The sequence below is a fragment of the Rhinopithecus roxellana genome, chromosome 1 (assembly GCF_007565055.1).
Source record: "Rhinopithecus roxellana isolate Shanxi Qingling chromosome 1, ASM756505v1, whole genome shotgun sequence".
NCBI classification, from domain to species: Eukaryota; Metazoa; Chordata; class Mammalia; order Primates; family Cercopithecidae; genus Rhinopithecus; species Rhinopithecus roxellana.
In genome coordinates this window covers 126,327,338-126,350,399 of record NC_044549.1, presented here as the reverse complement: position 1 = coordinate 126,350,399, position 23,062 = coordinate 126,327,338, and the positions used below count along the sequence as shown (strand labels likewise).

Below are 23,062 nucleotides of genomic sequence, written 5' to 3'. Positions count from 1 at the left end.
GCTCACTTTGGCTCCTAAGACATTACTGCCCCGGTCGCCTCTGGAACCCAGGCTGCCTTTCCCCTGCCCACGGTTCCAGAAGAAGCGCCAGACCCACTGCCTCCATAACACCTCTCAGGGAGTACCTGCCTGCTGCTCCGAGGCCAAGGCGGCCAGCAGCAGCTGCTGGTTTCCAGGCCAGTTGACAGGCTGTTATAAACAGTCACTTTAGGTTGCTATGGCAAAGCGAGTGTGCAGCCCAGCGATGGCAAAGCTATTTATGTGCCTGTAATGGCAGAGTGGTCTGTTTTTTATTATTTTACTTTTAAAGTTTTCCTTTCCCAACTCCGTAAGTCAGCTTAAAAAAAAAAAAAAAAAAAAAAGAGCCACCACAACTTTCTCAGGAACAAAAAGAGGATAGCCAGAAAATAGAGCCTATGACTTGAGCCAGGAAGGGGAAGATGGAAGCAAGGAGTATGGGAGAGCTCCCTTCCAAAAGGGAATGCGCGGCCTCTGGCCACACAGGCCTCTAATCACTTAGGAACCAAAGCCCTGCCTCTGGCTCAGCTCCTCAAGGAGAAATGCCAAACCCCAAGAGTCTTCTCACCTCACTGCACTTATATTACCGAGAAGAGACAAAGCCACTTTGTCTTCTTGCTCTAACAGCAGCACTCCTCCATTCCCCCGGTCCCCACCAGCTGCCAGTATCAAGGGAGGAAGATGCGGAGGATTCACCAGGGGTGGTGGGAGGAGAGCTTCGAAGCCCCCACCCCTATGTGAGTGGCAGCACCACCCAGGCAAGGAGCCTGCTCACTCTAGCTGGAGGGCTGCAGAGAACAACCTCTAAAGGTGCCTCTGAGGAGACACATGTTTCCTCCACTTCTACAGAGAACTTTCATCCAATCCTTTCTCCTTAGCTTTGGGGTGAAGGGCTACTTCTGCACAGCAAGACTCAAGATTTTACTGAAGGTGGTGAGGACCCTTAGCACCACGGAGTTGGAGTCAGCATGCGAGGTTCAGATACTGATGGATGAGCAACAGTGCGGCTGATTCCTCCCTAGACACATACGTCTCAGGCACCAGAAACAAGGGAAAGGCTTTTGGCCGAGAGGTGTTAGGGAGTGATCAGAGGTCAGTCTGCATCTATTGGATGGAAGCACTATGGCCCTCTCTGCCTTGACTCTCTCAACCAAAAATAAAATAGCAAAGAAGAAAAGAAATAAGGGCCATAGATGGTTCAAGATGGGCAGGAGAGGCAAGCATGGTGGCTCACGCCTATAACCCCAGCTCTTTGGGAGGCTGAGGAGGGAGGATTGCTTGAACTCAGGAGTTTGAGTTCAGCCTTGGCAACACAGCGAGACCTATTTTTTTAATCTAAACAAAATAAAGAAAAAAAATGAAGGTCAAGAAAGTGGGAGTCACAAGTCCATGTGGTAATTAATCACAGGCATGCACACACTCACACACAACTGAGCTGAAAGCGTGAACTGACTAATAAATATGCTATAGGTCGTCAATCACTAAACAGCATGTGAGTAAGAGAAAGAGTCACCTTTCAGAAACAGCTAGTTGGAATATAAAGATGCTGCAGGAATTTATCAACCCCTTTTCCCCACCTTATTTCAGCTTCTTTTGGATGGGTATACACTTATTAGGAGATTAAAAACCTCTTACTGCTGACAGGCATATTAACCAGATAAAAATAAAGTTAGGGCAGTGTTAAAAAGAACAAATAGAATAGACTGTTCCATTTCCTCCCATCTCATAAGATAACTGAATGTCTCCCAGATGCCACCATGGCTCAGAAAGGATATAGATGAGAACACTCCCCACGGGGAGGAGAGAGGGCAGGAGAAGGGGGAAGACACTGATGCTCCCATCAGGGAAGCATCCTTCTGGTGCCCCAGGAGAGGTCAAAGTCCTAACTGACAGCCCTGGTTAGCTCATAAGCTCTTGTTGGAATAATCAGAACTTGGGATAAAAATCAGTCTTGGCAGCACCTTGAGGTCAAAAGAGCAGAGCAGGCACCATTTCTAAACCTGTCAAACCAACTATCATCAGTATCCTAGTTCCTATAGGGTAGGAAGAGAGAAGGGAGAGGTGAGGAAAGGGTTCAGAGATAAAAAAGGTATAGTCCTGGACTGTTGGGTATAGGCTGATGGAAAGGCACTAACCATGAATTAAGGTTCCAGATAAGCTGTGCTTCTCTTCCTAAGCTTGAGTATGAACTTGGCTGGGCACGGTGGCTCACACCTGTAATCTCAGCACTGTGGGAGGCCAAGGCGGGTGGATCACCTGAGGTCAGGAGTTAGAGACTAGCCTGGCCAACATGGCAAAACCCCATCTCTACCAAAAATGCAAAAATTAGCCAGGTGTGGTGGCACACGCCTGTAATCCCAGCTACTTGGGAGGCTGAGGCAGGAGAATCACTTGAATCAGGGAGATGGAGGTTGCAGTGAGCTGAGATTGTGCCACTGCACTCCAGCCTGGGTGACAGAGTGAGACTCAATTTCAAAAAAAAATTAAAAAATAAGAAAGAGTATGAACTCAAGCAGAGTGGCCATTACTTGGGAAGACATAAAAAGACAAAGAGAGATGCAGACATGTTTTAGTGTCCCAAGGTAGAGTGAGCTTCCAAAACTCGTGGACTAGAAAGAACATCTATTCAAAGGGCTCACATCCACAGTGATGGACACAGGGCTCATTGTTGAAAGAGACAAAGGGCAGGCAAATAGGTGACTCAGCCCCAGCTGGTGATTGTTGATGGAAGTCTCTCAGGGGAGAGAAAGTGGAGAGTATTGTGTATTTTTCTTACAAGCGAGCAGAAAGGTTGTGTCATCACCTCTCTATCCCAACCTCAGCTCCAGAGCCTGGCCTAACCTGTGCAATTAATGAATGAGCCACCTCTCTCTTCCATACAGCGTGCTTCCGTTTCCAAGGGAAGGGAAAGTATGAAAGTCCCAGAAAGGGGCTGGGCACGGTGGCTCATGCCTGTAATCCCAGCGCTTTGGGAGGCTGAGGCAGGCAGATCACCTGAGGTCAGGAGTTCCAGACCAGCCTGACCAATATGGAGAAACCCCGTCTGTACGAAATATAAAAAAATTGGCCAGGTGCAGTGGCTCACGCCTGGAATCCCAGCACTCTGGGAGGCAGAGGCAGGCAGATCATGAGGTCAGGAGATCAAGACCACCCTGACTAACATGGTGAAACCTCGTCTCTACTAAAAATACAAAAAATTAGCTGTGCGTGGTGGCGGGCGCCTATAGTCCCAGCTACTCGGGAGGCTGAGGCAGGAGAATGGCATGAACCCAGGAGGCGGAGCTTGCCGTGAGCCAAAATTGCACCACTGCACTCCAGCCTGGGCAACAGAGTGAGACTCCGTCTCAAAAAAAATAAAATAAAATAAAAAAATTAGCCGGCGTGGTAGCATGTGCCTGTAATCCCAGATACTCTGGAGGCTGAGGCAGGAGAATCGCTTGAACCCGGGAGGCAGAGGTTGTGGTGAGCTGAGATTGCGCCATTGCACTCCAGCCTGGGCAACAAGAGCGAGATTCCATCTCAAAAAATACAAACAAACAAACAACAACAACAACAAAAAGTCCTGGAAAGGGATCCAGTCTCCACAGATAATCAGCAAGACCCAGGCACCATTCCTTCAGCACTCCTTCCATCTCCCTGCATTCTTTGCATCTTAAAATTGGCGGACTGAGTGAATGGTTGAGGGCACATCTCCCTTGATCTCCAGGACACAGTCAGAGAGGTTCTGGTTCAGATAGAAGGGGGATGAGCCATCACTGAAGGAATCCATCTAATCTCCAGGGGGAGGCAAAGGTGAACACAACCCAGCTGATTCTAAACTCCCATATACACCGCTTTAAACACCACTTCAACCTCCAAGGCAAAACCTAGAAGAATGGTGGGATGGTGGTGGGAGGTTTGTAGGAAGTAACAGAATAAGATATTTTCTGGATTATTTCATTTCTAAAGCCTTGAGCTACCAAGATCATAAGAAGAATACCCAGCACCAAACTATTTCCACGTCCCCATTTTTCTCTATACTTCATTCCCAAAATTCTAACTTTATTATCCCGTACTTATGTGTATCCCTTCCCCTACCTCTTCCTCCCCAATCTATCTGTCTATTTCAGTCTCTCAGTCTCTCTCATTCTCTTTTCCCACATCTCCAGGGACAGCCTAATTGGATGGAATTTAACTCTCCTTGCCTGGATACTTTCTGAAACCAATCAGTCCTGTCCCAGTCCACAGTGGCTCACATAGTGGAAGGAGCAGGAATGTGCTGAGAAGCAAGTCAGATACTTGTGGGGCTGTCACAGCCAGCACCAACCCAGGGCCCATCTGTGTCACTGGGGTCACGGATGATGGGTCAAAGGCATGTGGGACCAGATTCCATGAGCCAATCTGCATTCTCCCCAATCCATCTGGAGCTTGCTTGTCTAAGTCAAACATTTATGCAGGAACTAACTACGCTGGTGGTAGAGATAAACAGCTAACATTGAAGACTCTAGGTAGGGGAAGGGGAGGGATAGGAGAATATTCCCATGGATTAAATACAAAAGTCAGTTATAGTAACTACAGCCTTCTAAAAAATGAAAAAACAAAACAAACCACCAAAGTCAGGATGTAGTATGCTCAGCCAAGCTCCCAATCTAGCATAAATAGAGGAGTGGCTTGTTGAAGGAAGTGGCCAGGAGACTAGACAGATTGAAAAGGCACCTGGGGCTACAATCTGACCCTGGCTCCTTTCAGGGTTCCCAAGGAAGCTGACAACTCAAGAACAAAACACAATAAGCTAATCCTACCCAACTACAAGCTGCAAGATGGCTCCACTGTTCCACCTCCGTTCCACTCTGAGCCTACAGAGCGTGGTGGGGAATAGACATATGGACGCTAAAATCCAACCCCTGGTGACAGGCTGCTTTCTTCTCTCTTTCCCCATCACTACACAAGGATTCACAGAGGAGGAGTAGCATCACGCATCCTATCCAAGCAGAGTGAAACTTTCGTAGGCATCTCATGCTATTTGCCTAACATTTGCTTCTGCAGAAGATTGCCAGAGCAAGCTTTCCCCCAGTTCCTCCAGTCTAACACGCCCTGGCCAGCTGTTCCAAATTAGCAAGATCTTCATTACCGGAGAAGGATCTTTTTCAGTGTGGGGGGAGGGGGTCGCTTTCCTCCCTTTAGGGTTCCTGTCACTGGGCCCTCTCTCTGTATAAGCAGCCAGATCCTCAGAGAAGCTGAGGACACGCCAGCCAGCTCTCTTCCCTCCCTCCTCCAATGGCCAGCCCAAGAAAGAGAGCTCTCCTTCATGCGGGGGAAGTCCCACGGCAGTGAGGCTATGGAAACTTTGCCGTCTAAGGCTGTGGAATTCTTCCACTGGGCTCCTGCAGTTAATCATCGCAGCTCCCTGGATTCCCAACTTTGGGCTTTAAAAGGTAGCACCCAAGCAAGAAGGACAAACATATCGAGGAGAAGAAAGAAAAAAAAATTGGTGTAAGCGAAAAGATAACTACCTCCAACACTAGTCTACTGAGTAACTGAGTAATTGCGAGAAGCGGAGAGAAGAAAAGAGCACAGGAAAAATAAGTATAGACCACACTCCAGAACATCACTCCAGATTCCCAGCGAATGCTGCCCAGATCCACTCTCTAGAACCTACACAGAACATTGCTCCTTTGCTAATGTACTTGTAGAAGGATTACCTAGGGTTGCTTTGTTTGAAACTTTCTCCTCTCAGCAGATCACTGGCTTCTGTCCCACTTTGGAAAAAAGTGCTAGAGGCCGGGCACGGTGACTCACGCGTGTAATCCCAGCATTGTGGGAGGCTGAGGTGGGCAGATCACTTGAATCCAGGAGTTCGAGACCAGCCGGAGCAACATGGTGAAACCCCATCTCTACAAAATATACAAAAATTAGCCAGGCATGGTGGTGCACACCTACAGTCCCAGCTACTCCGAAGGCTGAGGTGGGAGGATCTCCTGAACCCTGGAGGCAGAAGTTGCAGTGAGTGGAGATGGCACCACTGCACTCCAGCCTGGATGACAAAGTGAGACCCTATCTTAAAACAAAACAAAACAAAACACAAACAAAAAAGTGCTAGAGAGCTCACAGTTGTGAGTACACAGCTCTGAAATATTAACTTCCAAGATGCTCAAGGTGGCTTCTTAGGCCAGGTTGTCATGGTTTCCAAGACCACAAACAGAAGTTTGGTTCAAAAGAAGGGCAGGAAGGGAACTGCCTTTTTCTCCCTAAGGAAATAGTTTCTAGAGCCAAGATGAGAGGGGGATATGGCAAAAGGAAGAGAAGTTTCCATAACAGGGCAAAGAAAATGGACAGTCTTGAGAGTTCAATTTTTCCTGGTGAGCATAGGGAGAGAGGCCTCATTTGTAGGATTATAAGGCCCTATTCAGAGGGTGAGATAAGCCTAGGAGGTTAATAGGAAGAGGAGTCAGCTTTCAACTATATTAAATGTCCACCCAACCAAACCTAGGAGGCAGGAAGAACGGAGGCCAAAATTAAGCTGCTTTGGGAAAGCGAAGGCCCTCCAAAGACTCTGAATTTTGCCTGCAAGAGGGCAGATGAGAAAATTATCCCCAGAAGTGATGTGTGGAGGTGCTGTTTCCAGAATTGAGGCCTGCCTTGCTGTCCACCCCCTGCAGGTCCCCTGGTCAGGACTCTTTCAACTCTCATTTCAAAGGAGCCAGAGGAGGAGAACATTGTAAGAAACCAAAATGCTACCATTCCTCCCAGCAGGAGCTGTCAGCTGAGTGCGGCCACCTGGCCCAGGAATTCCCTTTCAGACTCATGGGCAGCTCTCTGCGGCTTATGAGAATCCCCTTGGATGCTTCCTCCTGAGTTGGTGCCAGCTTGGAAAGGAGACAGAGTTGCTCACCGCTCTGCTATACCCAGAAGCAGCAACTGTGGCACCACTGTAGGTTAATTACCACGTATGTTCCACTACCTTCTCAAAGCAGACAGGGGCCGAGGTGGGCTGACCACAAGCTAGGAGGCAGGTCAGACCTGTCACAATTTTATCACCAGTAACAATACTAGCCAATAAGTTCCTGGTCTTTTCAGGGAGCAGGTCTCCTACTTTACCCACCAACTACGTCAAACAAGAATCCCATAATCATAGCAACGTAGATGGAAAAGTCTAAACAAATCCCCTCATTTTACATTTAAGCACATACGAGTCAAATATTGTGCTGAGCACTGGATAAAAAGGCTACACAATCTTTTTTTTTAGATGGAGTCTAGCTCTGTCGCCAGGTTGGAGTGCACTGCTGTGATCTTGGCTCACTGCAACCTCCGCCTGCCAGGTTCAAGTGATTCTCCTGCCTCAGCCTCCTGAGTAGCTGGGACTACAGGCATGCACCACTATGCTTGGCTAATTTCTGTATTTTTAGTAGAGACAGGGTTTCACCATATTGGCCAGGCTGGTCTCGAACTCCTGACCTCACGATCCGCCTGCCTCGGCCTCCCAAAGTGTTGGGATGACAGGTGTGAGCCACCGAGCCAGGCCAAGGCTACACAATCTTGATGGGAAAGCAGGACAGGGGAAGAGACACCTGAGGCAAAGAAGTCTGTATTGGGTGTCAAAGGAAGGGCAAAAACATCTCCCATGCTTGCTTGCCTGTGCCTACCCAAAACCTCTAGGTTTTCCCCTGCCGCCAGCTTGTGGTCATCAAGCTGCTGCAGGAGAGAGCTCATCACAGCGTGGGCCTCCCCTTCAGCCTGAGCAGAAGGGAACCTTCTCTTTGCAGAGCTGCTACATACAGTCAGGTAGCATGTGCCCTGAACATGGGCACCAGGTAAGGAGGTGGTTTGGGAGATGAAATCCACCCTAAGTTTTGCCAGATGGGCCTTGCACCTGAGGGCTATATTCACCTTTCTAAAATCTTTAAAAGTACCTTAAGGACTAGCAGGTGCAGTTACCCATCAACCTGGCATTCCCTTGGGTCACCAAATCCTGAAAAATATCTCAGGAAGAAAATCAGAAGTGAATCCAGTTTGACCTGGGGATGCACCAGAGGCAGGGCTGAAGATGCCAAAGCAGGCAGCCCTGTGGGGTCTCTGCACCCGGGCCAGGCTCCTGCCCCTCACAGCTCACAGGCTCTCCCATGACAGTCCTTCCCAAGTAGCACCAGTGCCTCTCAGCCAACCCTCCTCCAAATCCATTCTCCCCGAGCCTTTGTTTCCTCATCTAAAAAAATGGGGATCAAAAAGTCATCTACCCCATACCAAAGTTGAAAGGATTATTACTTTTTTCATGTGCAATGGCCCTTGCCCTTGGATGAAGATCAAGTATCTTAAGAAACCATTGAACAGTGAAGCACACTGCCTCTGCCCCTCTGTCAGAGCCTCCCCGTGCCTCTGGTCACTGTGTTCCTGTACTTTCCAGTCCTGGGTCTAGACCCTTGGCTCTGTGTACCAGGAGGACATTGGTACTCCCCATTCACAGACTTCTCCAGGATCTCTAATTTTTGAAGCTATACCTGGGGAATCTATCTGTCTGAGGTTCCTTTTTAAGTGGTGTCAGCAAGACTGAGTAAAAAGACAGAAAAAGTTCATGACAGTAAAAGAACTCTGTGTTAAGAACCCACATTTGGGTAATGCTTCACAGTTTTCAAAGCACTCTGACATTTGATCTTTGCGACAATCTTTTCAGCTAGACAAGACTGACAATATTGTTCTTTGACAGATTTTATAACATATGGTCTTAAAGGTGAAGTGACTCACTCAATTAAGGCCATGCAACCACAGGAAGAGCATAGAAGAAGCTAAGGTTTACTCCATACTGTAAGGTCCTAAAAGAAAGTGGAGAGAAGAGGCTGGGCACGGTGGCTCATGCCTGTAATCCCAGAGACTCAGGAGGGTGAGGCAGGAGGATCACTTGAGGACAGGAATTTGAGACCAGCCTGGGTAATACAGTGAGACACCGTCTCTACAAAAAATAAAAAAGTAGCTGGGCGTGGTAGCATGTGCCTGTAGTCCCCACTACTTAGGAGGCTGAGGAGGGAGGATTGCTTGAGCCCAGGAGTCTGAAGCTGCAGTAAGCTATGATCATACCACTGCACTCTAGCATGGTGACAGAACAAGACCTGGTTTAAAAAAAAAAAAAAAAAAAAAAAAAAAAAAGAGAGAGAGAGAGAGTAGCCTGTATAAAATAGTGGGATAATTCTAGGCCCAACCCAGGACATTGGAGCTGGGGATTCGTGTCCTGATGAGCTCAGAGGATTAATACAGGTTCTCCTACTTCCTCTCAGAGGTAACAGTGAGACATGCTGAATGTATGTGTGATGTCTGTGTGTGTCATTCTTCTTGGCCATGGACACCTTGAGGGTACAGTTTGTGGTCTAGATGGAGGCGGTACATCTCCTGGTGTGGTGCTGAGGTACCAAAGGGAGGAGAACAAAAAAGGGTGGAGGGAGATTAGAGAAAGAAAGGAAGAGGGCTTTTTCCCTTAGGGAATTCCCAGTCCGCACAATTCTAAATGAAGAAGACAGGACACACCCATATTAAGGCGGCCTATGACTATAGTACAGCACATCCAGAAATATTGAAGTGCATCGGGACCAGGAAGGACAAAGACTGACAAGGGAAAGAAATGCAAAAAACAAAAGCAAACACAAAACCAAAAAATATAAACGGGAAACAAAATGTTGCTCTAGAGTCTTTAGACCCTTAAAAGGCCTTCAGTATTGAGAGGAGGGAATCTTTAGGGTCAACAATAGGGTCTTTCCCTAGGAAGGCAAGCAAATGCAAGATTGTGGCCCCAGATAATCACTTCTCTCTACCTAGCACTTCTGGGTTCGGATGATGTCATGCGCATTAAGTATTTGTCGAGAAAAGAGACCTCTGGAAGGGTAAAACCTCAGGACAGAGTTTATAAACAGCACACTCAACTCCACCTGTCTTCCACCATCTAGGAGAGTGACCCTCCTCAGTTTCCTGCTACAAAGAAAGAGTAGGCTATTCTCTTCATATTACTGCAAATGATGATATACCCAAAAATGTGATTAAAAAAAAGGAGGGCCTCCATGGGCAGATGAATGGACATACAATGGAATTATTATTCAAGGAAGGACGTTCTGACACATGCTGCCACACGGATGAACCTTGAAAACATTGTGCTAAGTGAAATAAGCCAGTTGCACACACACAAATAAATAGGGTATAATTCTATTCATATGAAGTATGTAGAATAGGCAAATTCATAGAGACAGGAAGTAGACTGGAGGTTCCCAGGGGCTGGATGGAGTGAGGAATGGGCATTATTGTTTAATGGGTACAGAGTTTCAGTTTGGGAAGGAGAAGTTCTAGACATGGATGATGGTGATGGGAACCCTACACTGGGAATGTAGTTAGTACCACTGAACGGTCTACTTAAAAATGGTTAAGATAAGCTGGGTGCAGTGGCTCATACCTGTAATCCCAACACTTTGGGAGGCTGAGGCGGGTGGAGCACGAGGTCAGGAGTTCAAGACCAGCCTGGCCAATGTGGTGAAACCCCGTCTCTACTAAAAATATAAAAATTAGGCCAGGCGTGTTGGCTCACACCTGTAATCCCAGCACTTTGGGAGGCTGAGGTGGGCAGATCACAAGGTCAGGAGATCGAGACCATCCTGGCTAACACGGTGAAACCTTGTCTATACTAATAATAGAAAAAGATATTAGCTGGGCATTGTGGCAGGCACCTGTAGTCCCAGCTACTCGGGAGGCTGAGGCAGGAGAATGGCATGAACCTGGGAGGCAGAGCTTGCAGTGAGCCGAGATTGTGCCACTGCACTCCAGCCTGAGCGACAGAGCGAGACTCCATCTCCAAACAAACAAACCAAAAAAAATTAGCTGGGTATGGTGGAGTGTGACTGTAGTCCTAGCTGCACGGGAGGCTGAGGCAGAAGAATCACTTGAAGCTGGGAGATGGGGGTTGCAGTGAGCCAAGATCACTTCAGCCTGGGTGACTGAGTGAGACTCTCTCAACAACAACAACAACGACAACAACAACAACAACAAAAGGTTAAGATGGCAAATTTTATGTTCTGTATATTTTATCACAGTAAATAAATAAATAAATAAATAAATAAAAATAGGAGAAGAAAGAAGAGCAGATGGAAGACTCATGCTGGTATAGACAGGTGAGAAGGGTGGAGAACGGAAGAGCAGAGCTAAGTTCCAGACATGGGACCAGCAGCTGCTGTCAGCGGGGCTCAGACCCATTGTGGTAATGGAGGTGCAGGCCAGTGGGGCACAGGTCAGTCACCACAGACATGCCCAGGGCTGGAAGCCCACAGAGAGCCTGGCACAACATCAAAGAACTCAAGGGACCTGGCAAAGCTGAGTGACAAGGCAAAGGGTCAGAGAAACAGACTGGGCTTTCCGAATACCATGCAGTGTGTTTGTGTGTGGTGGGGGACAATGGTGGGAGTGCACTGAGGGTACTGGGCATACGGTAGACAAATCATCTTTTCAGAGAGCAGGAGAGAGGCATTTGTGTTCATCCTCTCCTCTCCCAAAGTCACCCTATCATCAGCTCAGAGAACACAGGCACCTGGTTAGAGCAGGTACAGCTAAGGCTTTCCTGACCCAAGATGGGGAAGTAAGTCTCCAGGCTTTTTGATCACTCTGTATTACTATCTCATCTGATCCTCTCAACGACCTTGGGAAATGGGTCATATCACTCCCATTCTACAGAGGAGAAACCTGGCTACATAATTTGTCTAGGCTCACACAGTACGAAGACAAGCCAGAATCCAAACCCAACTTTGGCAGAAGCCACACTTTTTTCAGAATATTGCCTTTGAGTTGCTTTCCAGACATGAGAGCTCTCCTTCTCAGTGATCATTCATCTCTTAAAGTATGGTACAGTGATTAAGAGCATGAGCTCTGTGGAGAGACGGCCCAAATCCCAGATCCACCACCATCATCACTATTCATTTGACCTTGGGAAAGTTTTTTTTTTTTAAGACCAAGTTTCTCTTTTGTTGCCCTGGCTGGAGTGCAGTGGCGTGATCTCAGCTCACTGCAATCTCTGCCTCCTGGGTTCAAGCAATTCTCCTGCCTTGGCCTCCCAAGTAGCTGGAACTAGAGGGCCACCCCAACACGCCCAGCTAATTTTTGTATTTTTAGTAGAGAGAGGGTTTCACTATGTTGCCAGGTTGGTCTCAAACTCCTGACCTCAAGTGATCCGCCCACCTCGGCCTCCCAAAGTGCTGGGATTACAGGCATGAAGCACTGCGCCCAGTCCCCATGCTCTTCTTCTTTATTTTTTTTTGAGACAAAGTCTCACTCTTGCTAGGCTGGAGTGCAGTGGCGCGATCTTGGCTTACTGCACCTCCGTCTCCCAGTTCAAGCGATTCTGCTGCCTCAGCCTCCGAAGTAGCTGGGACTATAGGTGCTCACTACCATGCCCAGCTAATTTTTGTATTTTCAGTCGAGACGGGGTTTCACCACGTTGGCCAGGCTGGTCTCGATCTCTTGACCTCATGCTCTGCCCACCTCAGTCTCACAAAGTGCTGGGATTACATGTGTGAGCCACCGCGCCCAGCCCTCCCCCCCACCCCCACCCCCACCCCCACCTCCGTTCTCTTCTTAGTGCTCCCTAGGAGCCTATTCATCTGCTGTTACATTGAACTGGGACCTCATTTTTTATCTCCACCACCCCAAGTGATGCATTCTCACCCCAATGGCATGCATTCTCAAAAGCTTCCAACCTACTACCTTTTGTGATAGCTATTTTTATCCCCTTTCAAGAATTGAAGGAACTGAGACCTAAAGCCCTACAGTTAACTTGTGGTGAAACTGGATCATAAACCCAGGTCCAAAAAAACCATGTTCTTGGCTGTTACGTGACGTTTTGGCATTAGAGAGAAAAAATCTACCACATGGTAAAGGGGAAAGTAGGCTGGGTTGAATTTCAAATATTTGGATTGGAATCCAAGCTCTGTGACCTTGGACAAGTTTCTGTTTTTTTGTTTTGTTTTGTTTTGAGATGGAGTCTTGCTGTGCCGCCCAAGCTGGAGTGCAGTGGCATGATCTTGGCTCACTGCACCCTCCGCCTCCCAGGTTCAAGCGATTCTCCTGTCTCAGCCTCCTGAGTAGCTGAGATTACAGGCACTCACCACCATGCCCGGCTAATTTTTTGTATTTTTAGTAGAAACAGGGTTTCACCATTTTGGCCAGGCTGGTCTTGAACTCCTGACCTCGTGATCCACTCACCTTGCCCTCCCCAAAGTGCTGGGATTACAGGCATGAGCCACCACGCCCTGCTATTTATATATGTTTTTTAGCTACAGGGTCTCACCCTGCCACCCAGGCTGGATGGCGCAATCTTCCTGCTTCAGCCTCCCCAGTAGCTAGAACTACAGGCATGCACCACTATGCCTAGCTAATTTTTATTTTTATTTTTTGAGCCAGGGTCTTGCTCTGTTACTCAGGCTGGAATGCAGTGGCATGATCAGAACTCACTGAAGCCCTGAACTCTGGGCTTAAGTGATCCTCACACCTCAGCCTCCTTTGTAGACCTCAGGGGTGTGCCACCATGCCTGGCTAATTTTTAAATGTTTTTGTAGAGACAAGGTTTTGCTATGTGGTCCAGGCTTGTCTCAAACTCCTGGGCTCAAGTGATCCTCCTACCTCAGCCTCCTTTGTAGACTACAGGGGTGTGCCACCATGCCTGGCTAATTTTTTAATGTTTTTGTAGAGACAAGGTTTTGCTATATGGTCCAGGCTGGTCTCAAACTCCTGGGCTCAAGTGATCCTCCCACCTCTGCCTCCCAAAGTGCTGGGATTACGGGTGTGAGCCACTGCACCTGTCCAGAAACTATAATTTTAAATGCCTGCTTTGGGCTTGTCATTCTGACATATATTACATGAAATTATAAAGACTGATGATTCAAAGTGATTAATACAAGAGCTACTCAAGAAATTGTAATATTATTTTCTTCTATATCACAACATTTTTTTTTTAACTGACACACTTCCTGTCATTTTCATGTGTATTTCCTTTTCATTTTTCTTCCCCTCTGCTAGTTTGGAAGTTACATTATACCAAGTTTTTGAGTATTAGCCTAGAAATCTTAACATGTATTAGCCTAGAAATCTTAACATAAAGACTTCTAATAATCAATATCTTTAATTTTTTCTGTAGAAAATATAAGGGTCTTGGAACATTTAAACTCCAATTACTATATTCACCTTCCAATTTTTTTTTTTTTTTTCAGACGCAGGATCGCTCTGTCACCCAGGCTGGAGTGGTGCAGTGGCACCATCTAGGCTCACTGCAACCTCCGCCTCCTGGGTTCAAGCGATTCTCCTGCCTCAGCCTCCTGAGTAGCTGGGATTACAGGCACGCGCCACCACGCCCACCTAACTTTTATACTTTTAGTAGAGACGGGGTTTCACCATGTTAGCCAGAATGGTCTCAGTCTCCTGACCTCGTGATCCGCCCGCCTCAGCCTCCCAAAGTGCTGGGACTACAGGCATGAGCCACCGCACCTGGCCTCGCCTTCCAATTTATATGCTATAGTTACTGAGGATTTTAATTATATCTTCATTTTATTCATATCTATTAGACATTTTTATATTTCTTGTCTTTGACATCAATATTTAGATTTCACTCCATGTTTACCATTTTATTTGCTCATCATCCCTTCTTCGTTTTATTTATTTTATTTTCTTTTTTTTTTTTTGAGACAGGGTCTTCCTCTGTTGACCAAGGTGGAGGGCAGTGGTGCCATCATAGCTCACTGCAGGCTGAATCTCCTGGGCTCAAGTGATCCTCCCACCTCAGTCTCCCAAGTAGCTGGGACTACAGGCCTGTATCATCATGCCAGGTTTTTATTTATCTATTTATTTTTAAATTTTTATTAGAGATGAGGTCTATTTGGCCCAGGCTGTTCTTGAACTCCTGAGCCCAAAAGATCCTTTCATCTTGGTTTCCCAGAATGCTAGGACTATAAGGCATGAGCCACAGTGCCCAGTCCATCATCCCTTCTTGAATCTTAGACTTTCCTTTTAGTACAGGCATACCTCAGAGACATTGCAGGTTCCAGACCACTGCAATGAGGCAAGTTCCTGGTTATTTATTACTTTTCTGGTTTGTCAATGCATATAAAAGTTATGTCTACACAATACTATAGTCTATTAAATGTTTTTATGGTTAAAAAACACAATGTGACTACCTTAATTAAAATATATTTTGTGTTAAAAATGCTAATGATCGGCCATGGCTCACGCCTGTAATCCTAGCACTTTGGGAGGTTGAGCGGGGCAGATCACTTGAGGTCAGGAGTTCAAGGCCAGCCTGGCCAACATGGTGAAACCCTGTCTCTACTAAAAATATTTTTTAAGGCTGTGCGCAGTGGCTCATGCTTGTAATCTCAGCACTTTGGGAGGCCAACACAGGCGAATCACGAGGTCAGGAGATCCGAGACCATCCTGGCTAACACGGTGAAACCCCATCTCTACTAAAAAAATGCCAAAAAATAAATTAGCCGGGCGCGGTGGCGGTCACCTGTAGTCCCAGCTACTCAGGAGGCTGAGGCAGGAGGATGGCGTGAACCTGGGAGGCGGAGCTTGCAGTGAGCCGAGATCGCGCCACTGCACTCCAGGCTGGGTGAGAGAGTGAGACTCCATCTCAAAAAAAAAAAAAAGTTTTATATATATGTATATATATATATTTTAAAAAGGGTGACCCTTTCTTGTCCCGGCCTGCACAGTGTGGGTTCGTGGGTCTCTGAGACCTTAAAATTGAGAGCGTTTTTGCACTCTAGGGGCTGCTCCTGGTGGCTCTGTGGATGCCACAGAACAAATACATTGAATTACACCGTAAACACTATGGATACCGTTTGGAATACCATGAGAAAAAGAGAAAGAAGGAAAGTCGAGAGGCTCATGAATGTTCAAAGAAGGCAAAGAAAATGATTGGTCTGCAGGCTAAGCTTTACCATAAACAGCATCATGCTGAGAAAATACAAACGAAAAAGACTATCAAGATGCATGAAAAGATAAACACCAAACAAAAGAAGGATGAAAAGGCTCCACAGGGAGCTTTGTCTGCTGGACAGAGAGGGACAATCTCGAGCCAAAGTACTTTCCAATATGATTAAACAGAAACGAAAAGAGAAGGTGGGAAAATGGGAAGTCCCTCTGCCTAAAGTACGTGCCCAGGGAGAAACAGAAGTATTAAAAGTTATTCGAACAGGAAAGAGAACGAAGAAGGCATGGAAGAGGATGGTTACTAAAGTCTGCTTTGTTGGAGACGGCTTTACAAGAAAACCACCTAAATATGAAAGATTCATCAGGCCGATCTGCGTTTCAAGAAAGCCCATGTAACACATCCTGAACTGAAGGCCACCTTTTGCCTACCAATATTTGGTGTAAAGAAGAATCCCTTATCCCCACTGTACACAGCTTTGGGTGTTACTACCAAAGGTACTGTCATTGAGGTAAATGTGAGCGAATTGGACCTTGTGACACAAGGAGGCAAAGTTATTTGGGGAAAATATGCTCAGGTTAACAACAATCCTAAAAATGATGGATGCATCAGTCTTACTGGTTTGACAGCAATTTCATATATAATTATTGAGGACTACACACCAACTGAAAAAACTGCCATTACTGTAATGTTTCTACCAAACAGTCATACATGTCTACAATCAAGAGATTTATTACATTGTAAACATTCAAATGGTCCAGTTTTATAAACGGTCTTTATTTTGAAATCTGCTTAGACCCCATGTTCATAAAATTGAATGACTGAATTGAATGTTCATAAAATTGAATTGAAAAAAAAGCAAATATACAAATATCCTACTTCATCAATATCTGCATTTATGAGTGGGTATTCAGCAATTTCCTGAAAAACCACCAGTGTCCGTTGAAAATGCCTTTCAAAAAGGTTAATACACACTTAATTATGTGCCTGAGAATTTAACTGAAGTATCTTCTACCATAATGATTAATGATTAATCATTAATCCTAAAAAAGGTAATATTAATACAGATGTTAAGTTTACAATGTTTATATTAAAAGTATGTGAGGAGACACAAAGTTCAGAACTCTTAGAGAAATCTTTTCACCTGTGAAATCCTTAACTTCTGAATACAGCAAAGGTTCAGTGAATTCACATTCTAAACATTTCTTCCTCTCATTTACCATGTATAATAATACCTACTTGGCACTATTTTCTACTCGAATCATGAAAATGAAAAAAAATACTAAAGTCATTGTACTCTGTTAGCATTTTCTGTATTGTAAACAGTATATTTCTACTTTCAGAATGGTATTAAGAATTCGTTTAAGCAACTCCAGCTAAGTTTTAAAAGGAAAAAGAAGACTGCACGGATTCTCTGGGGAGAAATTTATTTGTAGTTACTTAGATGATGTAAAAAAGTAAGGTTTTTTTTTACTGGTGAAAGCACTTTTGTGATCTGTGATATGTTGTGGCTTTAAGGATGGCTGTATATTACATTAATGTATTAATCACCAAAAAAAAAAAAAAAAAAAAGCCGGGCATGGTGGCACATGTAATCCCAGCCACTCAGGAGGCTGAGGTGAGAAAGTCACTTGAACCCAGGAGGCGAAGGTTGCAGTAAGCCGAGATCGCTCCACTGCACTCCAGCCTGAGCAACAGAGTGAGACTCCGTCTCAAAAAACAAAAACAAAAAAACCAATGCTAATGAACATCTGAGCCTTCAGGAAGTGATAATCTTTTTGCTGGTGGAGAGTCTTGTCTCAATGTGGATGGCTGCTTACTGATGGGTGGGGTAGCTGTGACAATTTCTTTAAATAAGACAACAACAAAGTTTGCTGCATTGACTGACTCTTCAGTGAGACTTCTCTATAGCATGTGATGCTATTTGACAGCATTTTTTCCTTTTCTTTCTTTTCTTATTTTATTATTATTATTATTTGAGATGGAGTCTTACTATGTTGCCCAGGCTGGAGTAAAGTGGCATGATCTGAGCTCACTGCAACCTCCACCTCCCAGGTTCAAGCAATTCTCCTGCCTCAGCCTTCCAAGTAGTTGGGATTACAGGAATGCACCACCACACCTGGTTAATTTTTGTATTTTTAGTAGAGACAGGGTTTCTCCATGTTGGCCAGGCTGGTCTCGAACTCTTGACCTCAGGTGATCCACCTGCCTGGGCCTCCCAAAGTGCTGGGATTACAGGTGTGAGCCCAGACTCTTTTTTTACATCCTCATGAAGGACTGATATTTGATAGCATTTTACCCACAGTAGAACTTCTTTCAAAATTGGAGTCAATCCTCTCAAACCCTGCAGCTGCTTTATCAACTATGTTTATGTAATATTCTAAATCCTTTGTTGTCACTTCAACAGTATTTACAGCGTCTTCACCAGGAGTAGATTTCATCTCAAGAAACCACTTTCTTTGCTCATTCCTAAAAAGCGACTCCTCATCTGTTCAAGTTTTAACATGAGATGGTAGCAATACAGTCATATCCTCAGGTTCTACTTCTAATTCTAGTTCTCTTGCTATTTCCACCACATCTGCAGTTACTTCCTCCACTGAAATCCTGAACCCCTCCAAGTCAGCCATGAGGGTTGGAATCAACGTCTTCCAAACTCCTGTTAATGTTGATATTTTGACTTCCTCCATGAATCGTGAACATTCTGTTTCTTTCCTTTTTTTTTTTTTTTTTTTTTCCAGACAAGGTATCACTCTGTCACCCAGGCTGAAGTGCAGTGGCACAATCATGGCTCACTGCAGCCTCAACCTCTCAGGTCCAAACAATCCTCTCACTTCAGCCTCCTGAGTAACTGAGAGCACAAGAGAACACCACCATGCCTGACTAATTTTTTCACTTTTTGTAGAGACAGGGTCTCCCTGTGTTGCCAGGCTGGTCTGAAACTCCTAGGCTCAAGTGATCCTCCTGCCTCAGCCTCCCAAAATGCTACGATTACAGGCATGAGCCACCATTCCCAGCCCTTGAATGTTCTTAATGGCATCTAGAATGGTGGATTCTTTCCAGAGGTTTTCAATTCATTTTGCCCAGATCCATCAGAGGAATCATTGTCTATGGCAGCTATAGCTTTACAAAATATATTTCTTAAATGATAAGACTTGAAAGTCAAATTTGTTCCTTGTTCCATGAGCTGCAGAACAGATTTTGTGTTAGCAAGCATGAAAACAACATTCATCTCCTTGTATGTCTCCATCAGAGCTCTTGGGTGAACAGGTGCATTGTCAATGAGCAGTAGTACTTTGAAAGGAGTAGGTTTCAACAGTGGGCTTAAAATATTCGGTAAACTGGCCAGGCACGGTGGCTCACGCCTGTAATCCCAACACTTTGGAAGGCTGAGGTGGGCGGATCACATGAGATCAGGAGTTTGAGACCAGCCTGACCAATATGATGTAACCCTGTCTTTATTAAAAACACAAAAATTAGCCAGGCATGGTGGCAGGCGCCTGTAATCTCAGCTACTTGGGAGGCTGAGACAGGAGAATTGCTTGAACCTGGGAGGCAGAGGTAGCAGTGAGCAGTGAGCAGTGAGACCGCACAATTGCACTCCAGCCTGGGCAACAAGATTGAAACTCTGTCTCAAAAAAAAAAAAAAAAAAAAATATATATATATATATATATATATATACAGTAAACCATGCTGTAAATAGATGAGGAGCTGTCATCCAAGCTTTGTTGTTTCTCTGATAGACCACAGGCAGAATAGATTTAGCATAATTATTAAAGGCCCTAGAGGCCTGGTGCAGTGGCTCACATCTGTAATCCCAACACTTTGTGAGGGCGAGGAGGGCGGATCACTTGAGGTCAGGAGTTTGAAACTAGCCTGGCCAATATGGTGAAACCCGTCTCTACTAAAAATATAAAAGTTAGCAGGGCGTGGTGGCAGCTGACTGTAATCCCAGCTAGTCAGGAGGCTAAGGCAGAAGAATCATTTGAACCTGGAGGGGTGGAAAATAAATAAAGACCCTAGGATTTTCAGAATGGTAAACAATTAAATAAATAAAGACCCTAGGATTTTCAGAATGGTAAACATTGACTTTAACTTGAAGTCACCAGCTGCACTGGCCCCTAATGAGAAAGTCAGCTTGTTCTTTGAAACTTTGAAGCCAGGCATTGACTTCTCCTCTCTAGCTATGAAAGTCCTAGATCTTTTTCCAAGAGAAGGCTGTTTTATCTACATTAAAATCTGTTATTTAGCATAGCCACTGTCACCAATTATCTTAGCCGGATCTTCCGACTAACTTGCTGTGGTTTCTATTTCAGCACTTGCTGCTTCACCTTTATGTTGTGGAGACAGCTTCTCTCGTAAAACCTCAAGAACCAAGCTCTGCTAGCTTCTAACTTTTCTTCTGCAGCTTCCTCCCCTCTGTCAACCTTCACAACATTGAAGAGATTTAGGATCTTGCCTTGGATTAGGCTTCAACTTAAGAGAAAGTTGTGGCTGGTTTGATCTTCTAAGCAGACCACTTGAAGTTTCTTCCTGTCAGCAAATAAAGCTGTTTTGCTTTCTTATTACTTGTGTGTTAACTGGAGTAGCACTTTTAATTTCCTTCAAGAACATTTTCCTTTATTTACAACTTGGCTAACTGGCACAAGAGGCCTAGTTTTGGGCCTATCTCAGCTTTCAACATGACTTCCTCAGTAGGCCTAATCATTTCTAGCTTTTGATTTATAGTGAGAGACCTGTGACTCTTTCTTTCACATAAACACTTAGAGGCCATTGTAGGGTTATTAACTGGCCTACTTTCAATATTGTTGTGTCTTAGGGAATAGGGAGTCTACAGGAGAAAGAGAGAGGTAAAGAACAGCTGGTCAGTGAGGCAGTCAGAACATACATATTTGTTGATTAAGTTTGCTGCCTTATATGGGCACCATTTGTAGCACCCCAAAACAATTATATTAGTAACACCAAAAAAGTCACTGATCACAAACCATCACAACACATATAATAATAATGAAAAACTTTGAAACATCATGAGAATTACCAAGATGTGACACAGAGACATGAAATGAGCACACGCTGATGGTAAAATGGTGTTAATAGACTTGCTCAACACAGGGTTGCCACAAACCTTCAATTTGTTTAATAATTAAAAAAAAAAAAAAGGCAGTGTCTGAAGTGCAATAAAATAAGGTATGCCTATAATTTTTCTTCTTTTGAATTATTTCTTTTAGAAGTTGCTTTAGTAGGCCTGGCACAGTGGCTCATGCCTGTAATCCCAGCACTTTGGGAGGCCGAGGTGGGAGGATCACTTGAGGTCAGGAGTTCAAGACTAGCCTGGCCAGCATGGTGAAACCCCGTCTCTACTAAACATACAAAAAAAAATTAGCTGGGTGTGAAGGCGCATGCCTGTAATTTCAACTACTTGGGAGGCTGAGGCAGGAGAATCGCTTGAACCTAGGAAATGGAGGCTGCAGTGAGCTGAGATTGTGCCACTGTACTCCAGCTTGGGGGACAGAGTGAGACTCTGTGTCCAAAAAAAAAAAAAAAAAAAAAAAAAAGAAGTTGCTTTAGTGGAGGAGTCTGTTGGTAGAAACTTCTGTTGTTGTTTGTCTGTAAAGGATTTTGTTTTGCCCATTTTTTTGTTTTGAGACAGAGTCTCGCTCCGTCACTCAGGCTGGAGTGCAGTGACATGATCTCGGCTCACTGCAACCTCCGCCTCCCAGGTTCAAGCGATTCTCCTGCCTCAGCCTCCTGAGTAGCTAGAACTACAGGCGTCCTGTCACCATGTTCGGCTAATTTTTTTATTTTTAGTAGAGATGGGGTTTCACCATGTTGGCCAAGCTGGTCTCGAACTCCTGACCTCAGGTGATCCCCCTGCCTCGGCATTTCAAAGTGCTGGGATTACAGGCATGAGCCACCGTGCCTAGCTGTGTGTTCATATATTTAGATACAGGCTCACTCTGTCACCCAGGCTGTAGTGCAGTGGTTTAATCAAAGCTCACTGCAGCCTCGAACTCCTGGACTCAAGTGATTTTCTTGCCTCAGCCTCCTGAGTAGCTGGGACTGCAGGTGTGTGCCCAGCTAGTATATTTTTTAGATGAAGCATATAAAGCAAGTACAAATAATATGTTTCTTTAGGCATACATATGTTTATCAAGAGAATGGTAAATACAACATTATAGCACAAGGCAGTGGTTGGGATGGGTGATGAGGTGGGGGATAGGATAGGAAGGGCTCATAGGTGGATGCAAATAAATGGTAGTGATCTCATTTTTGTGTGGTGGGTTCAAGTGTGTTCATTACGTTAAGAAAAAACATTAATAGCATATATAAATAAGTAGAAAAAGAGAGGCATGCATAAACCAGTCAAGAAAGTGTCATGAACTATAGATTTTTCATCCAATTTTGTGCACCTGAGAAATAAACAAGAGATAGAACTAGAAATGAAAGGCAGAGACAGAGAGAGAGAAGAAAAAAAAAAAAAGGTTCCTATTTTTACCAGCAACCTTTTTTAACTTGTATGATCAAAGACAGCCATGGAACCACCTAAAGGTATCAAGACTCTTTTAAATAAGAACTTTTGTTGACAATTTCATGGTCTAAAATAGCCATTTAACAACACAGTCAAGGCCAGGCACAGTGGCTCATGCCTGTAATGCCAGCACTTTGGGACGCTAAGGCAGGAGGATCACTGGAGCCCAGGAATTAAGAGAGTAACCTGGGCAACACAGTGAGACCACATCTCTACAAAAACACAACACAACACAAAACAAAAAAAACATAGTCAATATACTGCATCTGATTTTATTAGCCTAATAAAAAAATATCAATCAACTTAAAAATTTTGGCTTTTTGGTGGTGGTAGAGGGAGGAGGGGGATGAGAGTACAGTGAAGGGCAGAGGTGCTGATCTGCATTTACTGCTCTAGGGACAGGAGGCCTGGGAGCTGCCCCGTGCAGGACCTCCGTGGCCCGCACGCGGAGCCTCGCACCAGCGAGTTCCGGGGGTGCGGCAGCCTTGCCGCCGTCGCTCGCCCCAGCCAGTCCCGCTCCCCGCCCGCCCTCGCCCCGGGCCGGCCGAGTTCGGACCTGCAGCTCCACCGCCCTCTGAGCGGAGCGACTCAGCCGCAGGCG

General features: G+C 45.3%; 2 protein-coding genes across 10 annotated transcripts in view; one reads left to right on the top strand and one right to left on the bottom strand.

Annotated features, from left to right (window-relative positions):
* Positions 1-23,062, bottom strand: part of ATP2B4 (ATPase plasma membrane Ca2+ transporting 4) — a 108,673-nt gene that overhangs the window by 63,582 nt on the left and 22,029 nt on the right. The window contains exon 1 of one of the 9 annotated variants that reach the window (XM_030930610.1): positions 5,700-5,850. The exons of the other annotated variants lie outside the window; for them this stretch is intronic. The gene's annotated coding sequence lies outside the window, so the exon portion shown is untranslated. Of the gene's footprint in view, positions 1-5,699; positions 5,851-23,062 lie in introns of those variants that run through there. 9 annotated transcript variants of the gene reach the window in all.
* The window catches only part of LOC104653806, a 28,052-nt gene continuing 20,784 nt past the window's right edge, over positions 15,795-23,062 (top strand). The window contains 3 exon segments of the mRNA XM_030937761.1: positions 15,795-16,051; positions 16,053-16,303; positions 16,306-16,554. Coding sequence (XP_030793621.1) covers positions 15,795-16,051; positions 16,053-16,303; positions 16,306-16,554 — 757 coding nt within the window.